The following is a 19,851-nucleotide window of genomic DNA, read 5'->3' as shown; positions in this document are numbered from 1 at the left end:
TAAATAAAAATGGTACATGAGATAACATTCTAATAAACACGCCTTCCGTCCATCAAGAATAAAGTAATTAGCTCACGTTGGTGCAGCCGAAACACCAACAACTCAAAATAAGATGGTAATAACAATGAGTTCATTATCTTATAATGACTAGTTATTGTTCAAGGTGATTACAAATTAATGGACAATGTTATAAGGCTATATCTCTCCAACACCGAAAGTAAATAAAAGGCATTGTCACCATTTCAAGCAATGTTGTGTGCTGACCTTAGATGCTGTCCATGTGGGTTTCCCCAGTAACATCACAGTTCATAGTTCGAATAGCGCCAAATCCTTCAAGCAATGGCACATCTCGATTCTGATAACGTCCAAGACGAAACCTTAGAGGATGAAATTGCACAGAATCAGCCTGAGGAAGCATGTAGGGGGGGGAGGGGGAAAATGACCGTATCCTTCTCGATGGGAACATCCAGGCATTTTCCTTTAGCGATTTTGGGAAACAATGAAAAACGTAAATCTGGATGCCGGACTCGGATTCGTACTGCCATCCTCTCTGATGCGGCCCCAGTTCTTAGCACTGTGCCACCTTGCTCGGTAGTTATATAGCCGTAGAGCCATTGCGTGTGATTCCCATGCGTAGAAACTGTTGCCGGCGACCGCTCGATCTTCTTAGAAATTGATTTCGTTGCTACTGTAAGTTAGTATCTCACAAAAATGAAGCCTTCTTCTCCGTCCTATTCGGCTTCCAATTGTGACCTTATCCATTGTTTGAAAACGTTCAAATGCACAGCGGGCTTGGCTTAGAAACACTACAAATCACGTCTCACTTTTGCTTTTGCTCTGTCACCAAACTCATATTCGTAAAATTGTGAGTACTGGTTTTTCCACATAAAAGAAACGTCACTCCATTATCCTTGAGAATTCGTTCCGATAAAGCTTTGTACTGCATGCTGTTTTGTAACGTACACGTGTCACAGATTCACACGAAATTCATTCTACTCTATGGTGTCACTGTTCAAGTCGGATTAATAAAGGGAGGTCAAAGCGCAGCTGTGCGTTTCGTCACAGGTTCGTTTAGCCAGTATCATAGCGATGCTCTTCCAACCTCCGTAGCACGTTTTACAAGAGAAGCGTAGAGGCTGACAATTAAAATTCCTAGAACACACGTTCCAAAAAGGGTCAGGTAACAGATTACTTTCTCCCTCTCACTCGCGGAAGCAAGAAGGGCGGCGGCAGGGGAGTACGTGGTGTCCGCCACCCTCTGCGAAGCACCGTAACACCATCTGCGGAATATAAATATTCAGTTTGTGTACAGGCTGCAGCTTTGGCAAGATCTATTCCTTCCGTGGCATTTCCTGACTTGGTGTTGCGGCCAGTAACCGCTGACTGGCTCTTAGTAATGATTTCTACAAGCTCCTAAGGTATCTTTTCGACCCCATTTTTCGACTGTTTGAGTCTACCGTATCCTTTTCTTCGACAGGACACGGTTTTCTTGTCGCGAAATTGTTCGAGACGATGACGCCAGAGAAACACGGCCCGAAATTGTCCTCTAAATGGAGGTCGAACAGCAACGAGACTGTCTGTGTCTTCTCGTGATCTTAGGGCCTCCACAACTACGATCAGTCGCAAACGCAGATACGTTTTCCAAAAGTAACAATAAAAAATGCACATCTTCTATTGTGTAGAGTACTACCGCGCCCAAAAACTGCCCGCAGTAGTAAGAAACAGTTTTTTGAGGCCTATCAGTGCGAGACGGTTTCTCGGCCTCGAGCTGAACAACACCTACGCTGTGGCGGTTCTCGTCGAAATCGATCGACTCAGTGGCAGTGGACTACAGACGTCTTACCACGTTCCGCTGCTGTGCTGTGTCAAGACACCGGAGCTCCTGCGAAGCCTCGCGAAAACGTTTTGCGCGGTGTAAGAGACGACTGCAGATTTGTGTGTACTTACGTAGATCCTCCTTTGAAAGAGATACCACTAATTCCGCGTATTTGGAATGTACGCGAATTTTCAACATCGTTCTCGGTTCCATTAAGACCGACTTCGAAAACGACGTTTCACAGCGGAAAGCAATAACAGCATGTCACAGCGTAGCGACACAGCTCGAGCTCGGGAAACGGTGGTGCAATGATACACTACGGCAGCCTCACTGCTTCAGTGTGGAGGCAATGCGCGGGCAAATGCCAGTTTCTGCATGAGACGATGGCAAGGTCACGTAACATAATTACGTGTAGAGAAAAATCTAGCCTTATGGAGTCGTCCAATAATCTGTGATCGCCCTGTGCTTTAGCTGTTTCGAGATGCCACTGATGGGGCAAAATAGGCTTCAGTTTCAGAATATTATGTCTGTACAAGTGTGTCCTCCAGTACGATAGGTAGTCGTACAGTTACATCATTAATTTTTGTTTGTCTGCAGTACACGTGTGTTATACTGGTAGACGACAAAATCACCGCGTCACGGCAAGAGCGAAATGAAGATGGCGCAGTCCGTTGTTAAAGTGGAGTATCGTGCGATAATTCGTTTTTGGCAGCAGCAAAAATGTGGCAACTATGTCTGACCAGCTGCCACATTTCTGCTGAATTACCACACGACACTCCACTTTAATAATCGGCTGAGACATCTTCCTTTGGCTCCTCCAGTGGCGTGCTATGGTACTATCGCGCCTGGATTTCAAAGCGTACCGGGAATGCAAACGTGTTACTGCAAACAAAGAAAAATTAATTACGTAACATTATTTTTTTGAGGCTATAATTAAGACTTCGTGACTGCCCGATGAGGTAGACATGCGAGCTGCGCAGCAAGAGGAAGGCAGGGTAGAGTAGAGGCGCGCGCTGCGCATGCGCAGGTGCGGCCACCCTGAGTGCACACAGCGGCTCGGATAGCGAGGCGAGCGCGCCGCCAGCGGCCCCGTCTCCGCCGCCAGCAGCCATGGGCCGGCCGGAGCTCGAGCCTTCCGCCTCCGCGTCGCAGTCTCCGCCGGGGCCCACCCCGCCCTCGCCGCAGGCCGTCGCCGGCTCGCCCCCGCCGGTATTCGCACCCGCACCCCTAGCCCTGCATCCGTCAAGGTGTGCGAGCATCGCAAAAATAAATAAATATTGTTCTCGATGAAGTCGTACCGAATTGCACGTTGTACGCCAATGGCGCCCACGGACAACGAGCGAGAATGGACTCAAATTGGGGGCACTATCACAGACAAACAAAAGAAAAATTTGGAGTAGGAATTAAAATCCATGGAGAAGAAATAAAATCTTTGAGGTTCGCCGATGACATTGTAATTCTGTCAGAGACAGCATAGGACCTGGTAGAGCAGTTGAACGGAATGGACAGTGTCTTGAAAGGAGGATATAAGATGAACATCAACAAAAGCAAAACGAGGATAATGGAATGTAGTCGAATTAAATCGGTTGATGCTGAGGGAATTAGATTAGGAAATGAAACACTTAAAGTAGTAAAGGAGTTTTGCTATTTGGGGAGCAAAATAACTGATGATGGTCGAAGTAGAGAGGATATAAAATGTAGACTGGCAATGGCAAGGAAAGCGTTTCTGAAGAAGAAAAATTTGTTAACTTCGAGTATAGATTTAAATGTCAGGAAGTCGTTTTTGAAAGTATTTGTATGGAGTGTCGCCATGTATGGAAGTGAAACGTGGACGATAAATAGTTTAGACAAGAAGAGAATAGAAGCTTTCGAAATGTGGTGCTACAGAAGAATGCTGAAGATTAGATGGGTAGATCACATAATTAATGTGGAGGTATTGAATATAATTGGGGAGAAGAGGAGCTTGTGCCACAACTTGACGAGAAGAAGGGACCGGTTGGTAGGACATGTTCTGAGACATCGAGGGATCACCAATTTAGTATTGGAGGGCGGCGTGGAGGGTAAAAATCGTAGAGGGAGACCAAGAGATGAATACACTAAACAGATTCAGAAGGATGTAGGCTGCTGTACGTACTGGGAGATGAAGAAGCTTGCACAGGATAGAGTAGCATGGAGAGCTGCATCAAACCAGTCTCAGGACTGAAGACCACAACAACAACAACATCACAGACAAGACCCCCAACAGATCTCATAAGAAACTTCTATAACCATCAGGGTGTGACGCTTCATCACTGACGCTAGTTTTGGATAACAAAAATGGGACAAAGCGTTTTCGCCCTTAAATCAAACAATTCCTCTGAATGATTCGTTGTGAAAAGTAGCTCGATCTGTTTGACCACGAGACCCAGATGGCTGTACTTTGCGGAACCCTGTTCCACGACTTCCGGAAAGATGTAGGCATCATTCGCATGGACGCCCTATAAATAAAATACTGTCTTATGGAATGCCACAACAGACATATGACTGAAGTGACGGGGAGAGAGTGGAATAGGGCATAATTGCACGAAGTGTTACAGAACCGTCACTGTTCACGATACACAATGTGTGGCTTCACCTCGGCAGCCATCCGAGCCTGTATTGTCCGAAAACTGTTATCGGCATTTGGTGCAAATGCGTGTCATCTAATCTTTTCAAAGCTTCTGGTAGTTGTGGAAATAACGTTTCTGCACCTTTGTAAAGGAAACATGAAGCGATCGTACCATGCGAGAAACGACTCACCCCGACAACGATTTAGCCTTCCGGACAGAAGACTATTTATCAATGCAGAAAATATAAATCAGGAAAATATATATTTACTCTGTTTTGTCTTCCAACAGAACGAGAAGAAACACCTCTCTAAATCTGCACCGAACAACCATTCTACGTTTCGTACGGTCAAATCACGGGCAACAGCTATGCAAGCTATTAACGAAATTCTTACTGAAGCCTACGAGTTACCGATGCTCGCACACCCATGAGACAATTATTCCTTGTCAGATTTTTTCAATTCTTTTTCTGGAGCATGCCATACACGATTAGCATGTTTTGAAGTCTGGTCTACAACCGCTGTCGACCGTCTTATGTGCCACTTTCTTCGATGTGGGCATACCCGCTTCCAAACGTCGAACCCCGTAACACAAGCCAGCCAATTTGTAGACATTACCTCTATGTATTTTTATATATGTCTATGCTGCAGCAAGCCTACGCTCTGCATCAGACGGAATGCTTCTGACGGAATCGGACATCTGAGGTTATCCCAACTATAAAATCATATTAGTTACAATACGCCGTATTTATCACAACAATGAAAATCGGCAAATGCTGATCATAGAAAAACGTGTTGGAACAATTAGAGCGATTTATGTTATCTTAGTAATTAATGAATATTTTTCAAAGAAAAAGCTAGTTAGCTAGTCTTTTAGTCAGTGGCAAGTAATAAACTGATAAGCTGATGTTTTTAGCATGTTGTGCGAGGCAGATCCTCGTTGCTATGTTCCTAGATTTTTTTTCCTCTCTCTCTCTCTCTCTCTATTTGGGCTGCACATTGCGTAACTGTTATGAAATCACGACCAGCATGGATAGCAACTTTCTAGATGGCAATTTCCTGGCTATCATCTGCATGTGGTCACGCTGATGCATGGCGAATTGAAATGTAAAATGCATGTTAAGACATGGTGAAAGTTGAGCCTGTATGGATCCAGTTAAATGTAGTAGCTGCGATGTTACAGCACTAAGCAAGCACAGCTTCAACCAATCAAACTTCTGCGCTGCCTCCGGACTTTCGAAATAGTTTTCTTTTATGCATGGCATGACATGTGCATAGCAGTTTTATTTTGTTATTGTTAACTGTTGTAGCAGCCTGTGCTGCCCTCACAGCTGTTAAACGGTTCCTAAAATGCATGGCACTCAGGTATTCATTTATTTCATAAGGTAATAACATTAAATTATCCATATAAATTATGATATGTAGTTTTCATATAATTTTTATGACATATTATTGTGTGCCAGCAACTCGCTCCTCTCCTTCAGAATCTGCCCGGGGACTGGGTGTTTGTGTTGTCTTCATCATTTCATCATCATCATCATTCGTGACAGTGGCTCAATTGGACTGTGTAAAATTTGGGACTTTGTACGGGCGCTGATGACCGCGCATTTGAGCGCCCTACAAACCAATCATCATCATCATCTCCTTCAGAGTTCTGTACTTGGCCTCAAATTTTTATAATAGAAAAAATGTATTCGTACACTTATATATTTGCATCAGCTTTTGATTTGGCTACAGTCATATCAAGAGGGCACGCACGCCCTCTCATGTCGACGCAAGATAATTTCTTGGAATACACTCAGTGACAAATGAATGCAAACCTTGTATACATCTTACTGTTGCTGAAACTTATTTTGTACAGTTACATATTTGAAACCCACACGCCTGGCATCTTTTGCCATGACTCTTTACTCTGCAGAAAGTCAATGTTAGCTTAAAATTTAATGCTATTTCGAAAACTAAGCCATTAAGTAATGTTTTTCTTCCCTGGATAAAAGGTAATCAGCTCCTGTCATCCTATCTTAATTGTTTCCCTGAATTAATAGACTAGTAAGGGTTGCCAGTTATTTTCTATATGCGATGTTCAGAAGAGAAATATACACTGTCAAATGGCGATGAGCTCTTGGGACATTTCTATGTCTCTCTTCCACAAACTGTTCTGATGCTTTGCCTTAAGCAAACACTCGCCTACTTCTCTTGTCACCCAATACATTCCACGCCATTGTTGTATTGTCAGCTTAATATGTGTAAGGTTATTTTAAAAAGTCACTCACATACACAAACATTTTCATTAAACCGAAGGTGGGCAATATTAATATGTAGTAGCGTACTGAAAGGCCTACCGAAGTTGTGCTGAGTTGGCACTCCTCGTTGCTTCACAAGAAGGGTCGGGTGAAGTGAGCACCCGTGATATCTGGGAAACGGATGAAGGCATCGAAACAAGTGGAGCACTTTTCTCTGTGTTTAATAATCGATTTGTTTTATCCCCCAACAGAGTGAAGCAATTATAAACTTACTTTATTGGAACATATTACAACGACATTCGAAAGTCCCTGAAAAGTATATTGCTTCTTAATATTTGGAGTGAAAGTATTCAGAAAAATAGCGGAAAATATGATAAATATGCAGAGCAAGGAAGTGATCATAGCACAGTTTCACTGCCATAGCCATAGAGACGTCGGGACAATAGGGCGGAAACTGCGCCGCTCCTGCAGCCCACATTTTCTTTTGTCGTCACGTAACAGGCGTTTCATTACCTTCTTTCTCTTCTTAGGATCTCTCGAATGGTGTTAAGGAAAGATACATCGACCCACTCCATACACTTCAGTATATGGGCAGACGAGAAAAGGTATTAAAATACTTGCCTATTTGCGCATTATCATTTCTTGTTTCAACATCTTAGGCATTTTACGATCTACTGCAGGCATACAATACACGTCACATATGTGGTGCCCCATTTGTTTTGACCACCCAAAGTAACTTTTTGTGTGAAGCAGAATAAAAAAAATGTTTCACGTACATGTTTAACTACCAGGAGGACATCAACCAGCATTATTGCCTTTTGTAACCCACTTCCTGTTCAAGAATGAATGACAGTGTATCATTTAGGAAAGCATAACGCTATTAGAAACGTAACACAAAACTGACTTTGACCTTCTGTGCCTAGTGCAGGACACGGCATAACGTAGCTAGTCCACTTGCTGGCACTGAGAGTAAGCAAAGGGAAATACAAGGAAAATGCACTGCGATCTTTCTGTTTACTGTACACAACACATCATTTAAAAGTACTACAGTACTATCCGATCAGGATATTACTACACCTGGCCCCCCGTGGCCTTGTCAGAAATAAGGAGTGACGTTACAGAAAACAAACACAGTGGTGACTAAGGAAAGCGCCTTGCACTGTGAATGATTTCAAGCCAGTTGTGCATATACTATCAAGTGGTTCAGAGTGTCCTCGTGAAATATCACAAAAAAGAACCTCACGATAAGCTGACGGAAGTGGCCTTACTTCCCGGTGGAATAATATTATGGGTGACTAGTATTACACTACTTGTACACATATAGTAAATAAGGAAACATATTTGCAGTTACTGTTCTATTAACTTACGTCGTCCATAGATGAAAAGCATTCCAGATTCTTTTCGTTATTGCTATTGTACTCTCAGAAACCTTCACCTGAAGAAAGTTGACTGAATCGTCAGTGTGCATTTTCCTTGTGTTTCCATTTGTTTACTGTCATGCCCAACAAGTGTGTTAGTACAGGAGAGTCGAAGACAGTTTCGTGGTACGTTTTAATAACGTCATGTTGATATGGACATTAAAAGAAAAAAAAGACGTACTGTAGTCCATATCCTCACAATGCAGTGCTGTTTAATGTACTCCTGGTAGTAAAACAACATCCGTTTGGTACCTTTTATTATGCTTCCGAACAAAAAGTTATGTGGGGTGGTAAGATAAATGGGACACATTGTACGGCACGGCCAACGCAAGTCGAGCTCCTTCAGGCAGAGCCGTGTCCAAAAAGAAGCAACCCCGCTTCATTGGTGACGCGTCTGTCGTTATTGTAACACATGAGTAAAGACGAATATTGGCTGACTATTGGCTATTCGGACACCGTAATCCCCTCGCGGTGAATGCAGTCCGCCACCAAAGAGATGGGACCAGCGGGAGTAGGATGTCCACGTGAGGGAGAACGCGGGTCGCTGGCTGCGCAGCAGGCAGCTCGCCATTGGCCGGTAGCGGGTGATGGGAGCGCCGATTGGCTGCCGGCGGGCATGCGCACCGCGCCGCGCCGCGACGCCAGAGAGCGATGCCATGCGGGACGGCGTCCACGCTGCCCACAGGCCCCGTTCGGATCGAGCAGCTTCGCGGACCTGCTGTCCGCGCCCTACTCGGAGGAGACCGGCGCGCTTTCCGAGGACATCGACCCGTTCCCGGACGTGGTCTTCCAGACCGCCCCCGAGCCGCCAGCGCCCGCCCCCGCGCCCGCCCCCGCGCCGGCGCCGCTGCCCAGCTTCCAGGAGACGTACTCTCCGCGCTACCCGCACCAGGCCGCCGCCGCCGCCGGGCCCTACAAGATGGACGACGACTGCTACAACGTGGCGCCGCCCTACAACCACCACCAGCACCAGCCGCACCACCACCACCACCAGGTCAGTACACTTTCCTCCTCACCAGTCACCCGACTGCGCAATGCCAACACCAGTTTTCACCCTTCAAATCTTCGGCATCTGCATCAATACTCTGCGAGAGCAGCGATTGTTGGTATGCCCGAGTCCTTCTAATCTTGCCTTCATTGTCTTTTTCAGAGATATACCTAGGAGGAAGCAAAATATTGGGCAAGTTTCCTAAGATATTTCGGACATGTTCAGGCTTACCGGCCACTTGACCATCTTCTTCTTCTGTGCGAATGCACAAACAGTGCCCGAACTCTTACGGGAATCGGCAACGCGCCGCGGGTAATGGGTATAATGGGCGGGGGCACTACGAATGTAGTGCCGGACAATACGTTGAGAATGTGGGTTTCGCAGGAGGCGTATCAGAGATAAATCCCTGCAGTCGCGCTATCCCCTGTGTCCTCGGTGGCTCAGATGGATAGAGCGTCTGCCATGTAAGCAGGAGATCCCGGGTTCGAGCCCCAGTCGGGGCACACATTTGCATCTGTCCCCGTTGACGTATGTCAACGCCTGTAACCAGCTAAGGGTGTTCATTTCATTGTAAGTTTCCTAAGAATATACGCTCTCGAAATTTTAACAATAAACTACGCCGTGATGCATGTCGTCTCTATTGTACCGTCTGCCAGTGGACTCAGATGAGCATCCACATGACTCTTTCGCAATTACTAAACGAACCCGTGGCGAAATGCGCTGATCTTTTTTTGATATCATCTGTCAGTCGCAACTGATAACTGTCCGAGAATGAAGAGCAATACTCACGTATGGGTGGAGCGTTGCATATTTCAACCCCGCCTACAAGTCGACAACACCAAAATAAATAAATAAATAAATAAATAAAATGCACAGAGAAGTCTGACAGGAGCAGATTCCAAGTGTTTTCTTTGCTCTCCGTGTCATGCACTGCTCAGCAATTTGCAGAGTATTTATGTGATTGTAGATGTCAGATGCCGTGCCACTATTCTGTACTTTTTGATTGGTACACTTGATATGGGTGCACTTCACCTCTATTTAAAAAAACGAACACAGACAATAGACACACGCGAATCGACTCCTTAGCATAATTGTACCGCAGTCCAATGCAGTAATGGACTGTAAGATGAAACACACACTATATATATATATATATATATATATATATATATATATATATATATATATATATATATATCCAAGTACTATCCAGCAAGGGGGATGATAATTAATTAACGTGAGGTGGTAATAAAAAAAAGTCTTCAACTTATACATGGCCGTGACTTCTGCTAAGTGCTTATGGGGCAGTGGTGTACAAAGTGCACCTAAGACTCCAACTGTGATAAACCGCGACGTACTTACTTAACGCATAAAGTCTGCTCAAAGACTTTGCTTTTGTGTGGTAGCGATGAGGACATTAAGTCCGCGTACTACTGAAAACATACCTTTTTGACTATTGGGAAGATGTTACGTACGAAAAAAATAACGGAAGAAGTTACCAGCAATACATAGAAGATACTGACTGCGTCTATGGTACCAGTTAAATTACTGTAGTTGGCAGTAACAGATAGCGGGTTGTATTGGTCCCTAGTCCGCCGGCACTGTCCTATACTGCTGTGTTGCTACTTTCATTTTGCAAAGTACTGAACCTTCTAGTTCTAAAATAGAAATTTTTTCCAAACGAGAAAATATCGCCTGTTTCAGTAAAAAACATATTTCCGGCCTTAAAAGAAATAAGAACGTATTTTTGACGTGCTTAAAAATTAACACCATAAGTGAATTTCATAATTTTTACCTTATTTTTGTAGTAGATAAAGACTTTTTTTTAAAAAAAATCGTACTTGTTACGAGATGAATATGGGCAATGTTAAAAAAAAAAGAATAGAAAATGAAAATTCCGAACCTTATACAAAGCAAACGCATCGTGATGCGCTACTTCGGAAATATACGTTCACGAGTAAAGTATTTTGGCAATCAAGGGAAAAATAGCATCCTAATCTAGTGAGTTGAATAGTTTTCGAGATACGACTTGATAAGTTTGAAGGCACAGAAAATTTCGCCTATTTCAAGAAAAAAAAATGTAATTCCGGGTACCATTTAAATTGAAAACAGACTTTTAACGTTCGTAGAGGCATGTAGAGAGCTACGCCGTAGTTGAATCTGAGGTTTCTTACGAGATTTTTGTAGGGATTACAGCCTTTAAAGCGAACTTCTTTCGTTGCGGAGAGCGGAGCTCTGTGGCGGCTGCCTACGCATCGCCACGCGCTTCACAAGTTCACACGTCCAAAGTCAGATGCCAAGTAGTTTATACTGTCGCACGATGAATGCATTGGTTTTTTCCTTTGTTGTTATTTCACCCTCTCTGCCCATATGGGCAGAGGATAGGTTGCCAGCGATAAAACATTCTGTTCTTCAGCCAAAAAAATTTAAAATGCACAAAGAGAGGAAACGAATATGATTAAAAGGTTACAAATTTTACACATGTTTTTAAAATCTGGTAAATGATGAATTTTGTTGGAATTTCAAAGAAACGAACACCCTTAGCTGCTTACAGGCGTTAACATACGTCAACGGGGACAGATGAAAATGTGTGCCCCGATCGGGACTCGAACCCGGGATCTCCGAGGACACAGAGGAGAGGGCGACTGCAGGGATTTATCTCTGGCACGCCTCCCGCGAACCCCAGATTCTCAACGTATTGTCCCTCACTACATTCGTAGTGCCCCCGCCCATTATACTCATTACTCGCGGCGCGTTGCCGATTCCCGTAAGAGTTCGGGCACTGTTTGTGCATTCGCACAGAAGAAGAAGATGGTCAAGTGGCCGGTGAGCCTTAACTATGTACAGGGTGGTCAGAAAATGTCTGAAACGCTTGTAGGGATGTTGCAGGGCAGGTTGTACTGAGATATGAATGTTACAAAACAAAATTCGATACGTTGTGCCGTTTCCGATTAATTTAGCATTGAAGTTAGCCAATCAGATCGTCGCGCGGGTAAATTCAAGTTTCAGCTAACGAGACAAAGCACGCGTTGGGCAACACCGCCCCGGGCAGGCCGCTTGAATGCGAGCGCGCGACGCCCCGATTGGCTAAATTCTATGCTAAATAACTCGGAAACGGAGCAACGTATCGAATTCCTTTCTTAACATTTATGTCTCAGTACAACCTGCCTTGTAACATCCCTACAAGCATTTCACACATTTTCTGACCACCCTGTCGGACATGTCCGACAGAACAGATGCCATCGTAGTATATAATTTTGTTGGAGTTTACATGACACTAAACTATTGATTTTATTTGTTGTTTACATTAAAATCGAAGGATTAAAAGATGAAGATAAAGGAAAAATAAGGATTAACGGGTGAAGATAAAGGAAAAATATATATTTGGAACACTATCAGAAACAATGAAGTAAAATAGCAAAACATTGCTTAAAAGGCGGTGGGACCTACACTAGGGAAAAAGGGAAACGGGAAGAGGAAAATGTCATGAAGGATTGAGAGGCGTCAATGTAGGGGGCCCCGTTTGGTAGTATCTGTGAATATGGTGATGAAGACAGTGGGAAGACAGAGAGTGAGGAGGAGTGTGGGCACGGCCATAATTTCAAGAGTTGGAGGGATGGGGAAAGATAGAAAAGGAAGAGGGAAAGGGGAGCCCAGATGTGGAGTGGGATAGGTGGGGAATAGTTATAGGTATTAAGATGACCTGTGGTACGGGAAGAGTACCGAATGCAAAAGAGAACGTGCTGGGAGGGGACTGTCTGGTCTGCCGGCAGCCGCTGGTGACGGCCATGTTGCGGCAGGTGGCGGGCGCGTCGCCGTACGAGTTCGCGCCGTCGCCGCACCCGCAGCACGCGCCCTTCGCGCCCTACTTCCCGCCGGCGGGCGCGCCGCCGCCGCCGCAGCAGCCGCCGCAGCCCAGCCCCGGGGCCGCCGCCGCCGCCGCCGGCTTCGACCCCCTCGTCTGCCACGAGTCCTACTCCCTGCCGCACTTCCCCAGCGAGCTGCACGTCGCCGCCACCGCGCTCAGCCCGCGCCAGCGGAGGGCCTCGCTGCCCCTGCAGCGCTCAGAGTCCACCACCAGGTGAGCCAGCCTCCCTTCCGACAACTCCGACTTCTCTGCATTTATTACGCTTACTTACAAGGGAACCTCCCCATCGCACCCCTCTCAGATTTAGTTATAAGTTGGCACAGTGGATAGGCCTTGAAAAACTGAACACAGATCAATCGAGAAAACAGGAAGAAGTTGTATGGAACTATTAAAAAATAAGCAAAATATACAAACGAAGCAGTCCATGCGCAAGATAGGCAACATCAAGGATAATTTGAGCTCAGAAGCGCCGTGGTCCCGTGGTTAGCGTGAGCAGCTGCGGAACGAGAGGTCCTTGGTTCAAGTCTTCCCTCGAGTGAAAAGTTTACTTTCTTTATTTTCGCAAAGTTATGATCTGTCCGTTCGTTCATTAATGTCTCTGTTCACTGTAATAAGTTTAGTGTCTGTGTTTTGCGACCGCGAGCTATATTTGCTGGATTCATATTGCCCACGGAATACATCTCACGTATTTAATGCACTCTCGTACAAAGTAGCGAACAGTCAACTGCCAGCCAGGGAGCCTCGTTAGCAGAAATACTCTCTCTTCCGTGCGCTGTAGTCGACTGACGTCATGTGTTTCGATGTTTGTTTAGGTGTAGCGTCCCCATACTACAGCGCAGTTACCTCGCATCGGATGGACGGATGGACAGATAATAATTGTCTGAAAATAAAAAGTTAAACTTTTCAGTCGAAGGAAGACTTGAACCAAGGACCTCTCATTCCGCAGCTGCTCACGCTAACCACGGGACCACACACCATCCTTCATGTTGCTTACCTTGCGCATGGACTATTCAGTTTGTATATTTTGCTTATTTTTTTCATAGTTCCACACAACTCCTTCCTGTTTTCTCGATTGATCTGTGTTCAGTTTTTCAAGGCCTATCCACTGTGCCAACTTATAACTAAATCTGAGGGGGGTGCGATGGGGAGGTTCCCTTGTTGGTTTGATTTTTCCGTCTACGAGCGTTTTTGCGGCGTCTCACCGCAATAAAACCTTCACGCGTTTCTTGCCTCAGTGCCAGTCACCCGTTTCGGAAAGCTTACTCTCTCTTTCCATCTTTTGGTGTCACAGACCATCTCCTTATAAAGGCTCCACAATAGTGTAACAGCGGCCCGAGTGTTTGTTTACGCTGCTCGCAACCCACACAGCCCGTCCGTCGTCCACCTTTGCCCCACGCGATGCAGACTGCTGCTCTCCCGTCTTACTGCTCCAAACGCTGGCCGCCGAGCTCCACTGAGGGCAAAACCCGTATCTCGATTAACAAGATTCGTCGACACTCTTATCTCGATTGCCTCCTTGTCGCTCCTGTCCCAGAAACCAGTCAAACGATTCTCAAGTGAAAACGTTCCCGGACGCGTAAATATCGCGTATTCTTTTTTTAAAAAGATAATGAAACATCTACTCCAATTAATATTAACAGCAAATACTCGATATCTTCATAGACACTGTGGAGATATCTACCATAGGTGAATTTCAGAATTGGGAGATAGACACTTTAATACATCGTATTTGTTACGAGTTAAATTTTGAGGGACAAAAAAACGCCGTTTTCCGGACCTTATGTATGGCAAAAGTAGTGCGACATGGAATTTTGGAAAGATCTGTTGGAGAGAGAGGTATTTTAGAAGTAAAAAAAAAAAAAAAGAAAACAGCCGGCCGGAGTGGCCGAGCGGTTCCAGGCGCTACAGTCTGGAGCCGCGCGACCGCTGCGGTCGCAGGGTTGGGTTGTTTGGGGAAGGAGACCAGACAGCGAGGTCATCGGTCTCATCGGATTAGGGAAGGATGGGGAAGGAAGTCGGCCGTGCCCGTTCAAAGGAACCATCCCGGCATTTGCCTGGAGCGATTTAGGGAAATCACGGAAAACCTAAATCAGGATGGCCGGACGCGGGATTGAACCGTCGTCCTCCCGAATGCGAGTCCAGTGTCTAACCACTGCGCCACCTCGCTAGGTTACGGTCGCAGGTTCGAATCCTGCCTCGGGCATGGATGTATGTGATGTCCTTAGGTTAGTTAGATTCAAGTAGTTCTAAGTTCTAGGGGACTGATGACCTCAGAAGTTAAGTCCCATAGTGCTCAGAGCCAAAAAAAAGGACTTCAGCGAGTTCAATATTTTTCGAGGTATGACAAGTTAGAAGCTCTTTCTCAGACTAGAAAATTTTAGTGGGCTCAAAAAATTTTACATGGCTCCAGAGGGTAATGAAAATTAATAACATGTTTCCCAACATCCTTATAGACACTGTAGAGATCTAAATCGCCGCAGGGAGCCGCGCGACTTTGTACCGCCAACGTCAGATTATATGGTGTCGTAACCTCTCCTGTATGTTGACTGGTCTGTTATCATATTTCCTAGTCACGCCTCACATGACTGATTTCGATTATTGCTACGAATTTGTTCTACTGATTAACCATTGTTTTCTTTTCGTCAGCCACACTCTTTCTTTCCTTATGAATGGCTTAATAGGAATTTACTTAAAAAATATTCTGCTCGGTAATGTTCAACCACAATAAACGTAAAAAACTGATTATTGATTCCTCCAAAACTGAGTACGCCAAACTCATCGCATGCAACACCCCACCATGTGCTAAAGATTATTGTCAGAACTTTCATACTGGAACTTTATACGTATTCTTCCATTCTACCTCATCGTACGTTTTTACACATTTCCGTCTCCAATTTGAACCTCGGAAAACAATAAACTCTTATTATCCACGAATACCACCCATAATACTGTCTAACGCCAATTTCGCCACAGTGTCATACGTCTCACATTGAATTCTGCCGTTATTTCACGCAGTGTTGCATGTCTGTTAACACTGACAATTCTGTGCAAACGCTGCTGCTCTCAGTTATTGTGTGCAGACAGTCGGCCACTGTGTTGCCCGTTGTTGAAATGTGGTATTCTCGGCACACTCTTGACACTGTGGATCGTGTAATATTGGATTCCCTAACGATTTCCGAAATGGAATGTCCCATGCGTCTAGCTTCAATTGCCATTCCGGGTTCCAAGACGTCGGACACCTCTCACACGAATGAGAGCTACCTCCGCCAATGCACTGCCCTCTCATACCTGGTGTACGCGATACTACCGCCACCTTCCTATGCGCATATAGCTGCCCCACAACTTTTGTCTCCTCAGTGTAGTGGCCGAGAGCGCTAACGCATGTGCGTTTTCGATGCTTATTGCGACATTTGTGACGGACTGCCCACAGCAGCAGCAGCGAGTCGCCGAAGCTGCGCGTGCTCACTGCCGCGGGCCCGCCGCCCTCCGCTTCGTCGTCCGCCTCCAGCTCGCCCGGCGCCGGGCCGGGCCCGGAGGCGCTGGTGCCGCCCCCGGCGAGCGTGGCCGCCGCCGCCGTCGCCGCCGCCAGCGCGCAGCCGCCGCCGCCGCCCGCCGCCCCCGGGCCGTCCGGCAGCCGTGCGGGGCCCGCAGGCTCGGCCGCGCCGCCCAGCCCGTCCCAGCTGTGCGCCGTCTGCGGCGACACGGCCGCCTGCCAGCATTACGGCGTGCGCACCTGCGAGGGCTGCAAGGGCTTCTTCAAGCGCACCGTGCAGAAGGGCTCCAAGTACGTCTGCCTCGCCGACAAGGCGTGCCCCGTGGACAAGCGGCGGCGCAACCGCTGCCAGTTCTGCCGCTTCCAGAAGTGCCTCGCCGTCGGCATGGTGAAGGAGGTGGTGCGCACCGACTCGCTCAAGGGCCGGCGCGGCCGCCTGCCGTCCAAGCCCAAGTCGCCGCAGGAGTCGCCGCCGTCGCCGCCCGTCTCGCTCATCACGGCGCTGGTGCGCGCGCACGTCGACACGTCGCCCGACCTCGCCAGCCTCGACTACTCGCAGGTTCGTCTCGCAACGTATGACTGGCTACGAAGTGAACAATTGGATGACCGCGCGAGAATTCTGTCATCTGTTGCACCTGTCACGTGGTTTGGGACGGCATCGTAACCCGTATAGCGCTTAGTGAAGTTTTGGTGTTATTACTTCGCTGCTACTGATAGATCACCTTCAGTACTGCAGTGAAACTTTCTATAACCGTTTTACAGACATGCTGATAACTTACTACCGGGAACTGAATAGCGCTTTTCGTCACGGTATAAGATTCCACGTTATTTACGTTTTTTTGCGATGTTTTCTATTCCACTTATTCATATTGCCGGCCGGCGTGGCCGAGAGGTTCTAGGCGCTTCAGTTTGCAACCGCGCGACCTCGGAAGTTAAGTCCCATAGTGCTCACAGTCATTTGAACCATTTTATTCATATTGTCGAATCTCTGTTATAACTGATTATGAAAAAAAACGTACTTGGTGCTGTGAAAATGTTACAGTACATACGGTAAGCGATTTGCACCACCTGCTTGTCCATTATTTATTTACCTTTCTCTTTTTATGGTCAATTAAAATATCTATGAATTTTGGCTATGTCATCAGAAAAGGAAAACCCTACACTAAATACAAAATAAATAAAAAATACAAGATCATTCCTCAGATTCTGGAGTAATAAAAGAAGTGACAGCCATTTTTTTTCCTTTTTTTTACGTTTTCTATTGCCGAATCTGTTCTGTTTAACTATGTTATATTGGCACAGTATAGGAAACTATTTCATGCGGAATAACTTCGATACACACAAGTGCTTGAGAACCTGCATAAACAGGAGGAAATTAATCAGGCTGTCTATGTATCAACGTAGCATCGATATATAAACACTGACTGGCAGTTTACTCAAACAGACATGCGAATTTATCTAGTCTTGGCTCATAAACACCTGGCCTTCAAATCGCAGAAGTTATCTCTACAACAGCCGGCCGGTGTGACCGGTCGGTTCCAGGCGCTTCAGTCTGGAACTGTGCTACCGCTACGGTCGCAGGTTCGAATCCTGCGTCGGGCATGGGTGTGTGTGATGTCCTTAGGTTAGGTAGGTTGAAGTTGTTCTAAGTTGTAGGACACTGATGACCTCAGATGTTAAGTCCAATAGTGCTCAGAGCCATTTGAACCATTATCTCTACAACAGAAGACTTTATAAACCCATGTCTCGATATTTTGATACGTATCAAGTGCCTCATATTAATATGACATTTACAGTTGTACATTTGTTGAACATACCTATGAAAAGTAACTAGTCCTCCTTTCACGTACTTCTCTTTACTGAAAGCAACGGCGATACTGCACCGTAGCTGTCACTAAAACTCAAACGTGCAGAAACGTATGTAAAAGATGGAGAATACGCGTAATATTCAAGTTTCCCTATTACCGCAGATTGTAGTCAAGCAGCGTCGCCACAGAATCACGTGACTAGGCGGGTTTGGTGTTCAGGACATGCGCAGTAGGCTATGCTCACTCCATAAATATGCTGGGTGAATCACCTATAACTCGCACCGCAAATATTACGGAAATGGAAAGAGCTATTGATGTGCGGTTTTCACAGAACGAATTAGTGGTCAGGGGCTCGTATTGTCAGTCAATAACGGTCGCAGGTTCGAATCCTGCCTCGGGCATGGATGTGTGTGATGTCCTTAGGTTAGTTAGGTTTAATTAGTTCTAAGTTCTAGGCGACTGCTGACCTCAGAAGTTAAGTCGCATAGTGCTCAGAGCCATTTTTGTCAGCCAATAAACAGATTTTAATAATACTTAGAAACTATATTTTTACATATAGTTTTTAAAATAGAATAATGCCTCTTGAGATTAACAGACTATAACTAGGGTAAGTCACAATATCAGTGGTGTTTTTTGCAGGACTCAAGTGCGAGTCGTTTACGAGATATCGAATTGTGCAAAGTTTCCACCCCGACACTTTATTCTGTCATTCAGCCTGCTTAGTTACTAGGTACGATGTTGTTGTGATTGCTTACAGAGTGCTTGTATGTTCCTTGAGTGCACTGCGACTTGCCAGTCAGTTAGTGTTCGACAACGCAAGCAATAGGTTGTGAGTGGACGATGACATTTACCAATGCAGAAAAAGCCTACATGGTCATGGTGTACGGGTGGAGGGTGTAGGAAGAATGCAGTTTGTTCTCTGACGGTGCAAGTGGCAATATATCCCAACAGACGTCGACCGTCTCGGAAGTTATTTACCAACCACCTCAACAATTTACGTGAAAATGGTAGTGGAAATTAATCTTCTTTCTGCTGTTACGGTTGACCCGCACGTTAGCACCCGCGCAATTGCACGAGGAAGTGGCATGAGTGAGGCCAAGTGTCCCACACATACTCCATCGATACAGGTTCCATCCGTGTCACATCTCTCTTCATTGAGAGCTGCACGGAAACGATTATGAGAATCGTGTTAACTCCACATTGGCATTAGACAGGCTACTCCAAGTGTATCATGTATCTTGTTCAGTGGGCAAGCCACATTTACCAATCATGACCAGGTAAACCGCCCAAACATGCACTACTATTCTGTTGACAATCCCCGTTGGCTTTGTGGGGTGGAACATCAGCGTTCGTGGTGTGCAGACGTGTGGTGTGGGATAGTGAAACATCAGCTCATAGGCCCGTATTTCGTAGACGAACACTGAACGTGCACAAGTATTGCTGCCTCCTAAGAGATCATCTTCCACGGATGCTAAAAGACTCTGCAGACGGAGAAACGTGTGGTATCACGACGGCTGTGCAGCCCGTGGAGCACGAAGTACTACAGCATGTCTTCACGAATTGTTTCCAAATTGTTGGACTGGACGCAGAGAACCTGTACCATGGCCTGCCTGTTCCCCGGATTTGACGCCTG

General features: G+C 45.9%; 1 protein-coding gene across 1 annotated transcript in view; it reads left to right on the top strand.

The window, feature by feature from the left end:
• Window positions 1–19,851, top strand: part of LOC126263017 (probable nuclear hormone receptor HR38) — an 82,665-nt gene that overhangs the window by 49,288 nt on the left and 13,526 nt on the right. Inside the window, exons 3-6 of the mRNA XM_049959983.1 lie at window positions 8,747–9,055; window positions 12,850–13,130; window positions 16,348–16,445; window positions 16,569–16,969. Of these exons, the coding sequence (XP_049815940.1) occupies window positions 8,747–9,055; window positions 12,850–13,130; window positions 16,348–16,445; window positions 16,569–16,969 (1,089 nt within the window). The remainder of the gene's footprint in view (window positions 1–8,746; window positions 9,056–12,849; window positions 13,131–16,347; window positions 16,446–16,568; window positions 16,970–19,851) is intronic.

The sequence above is a fragment of the Schistocerca nitens genome, chromosome 6 (assembly GCF_023898315.1).
Source record: "Schistocerca nitens isolate TAMUIC-IGC-003100 chromosome 6, iqSchNite1.1, whole genome shotgun sequence".
Lineage (NCBI taxonomy): Eukaryota > Metazoa > Arthropoda > Insecta > Orthoptera > Acrididae > Schistocerca > Schistocerca nitens.
The sequence above is the reverse complement of the archived record's forward strand: the minus strand, read 5'-3'. Positions and strand labels throughout refer to the sequence as shown.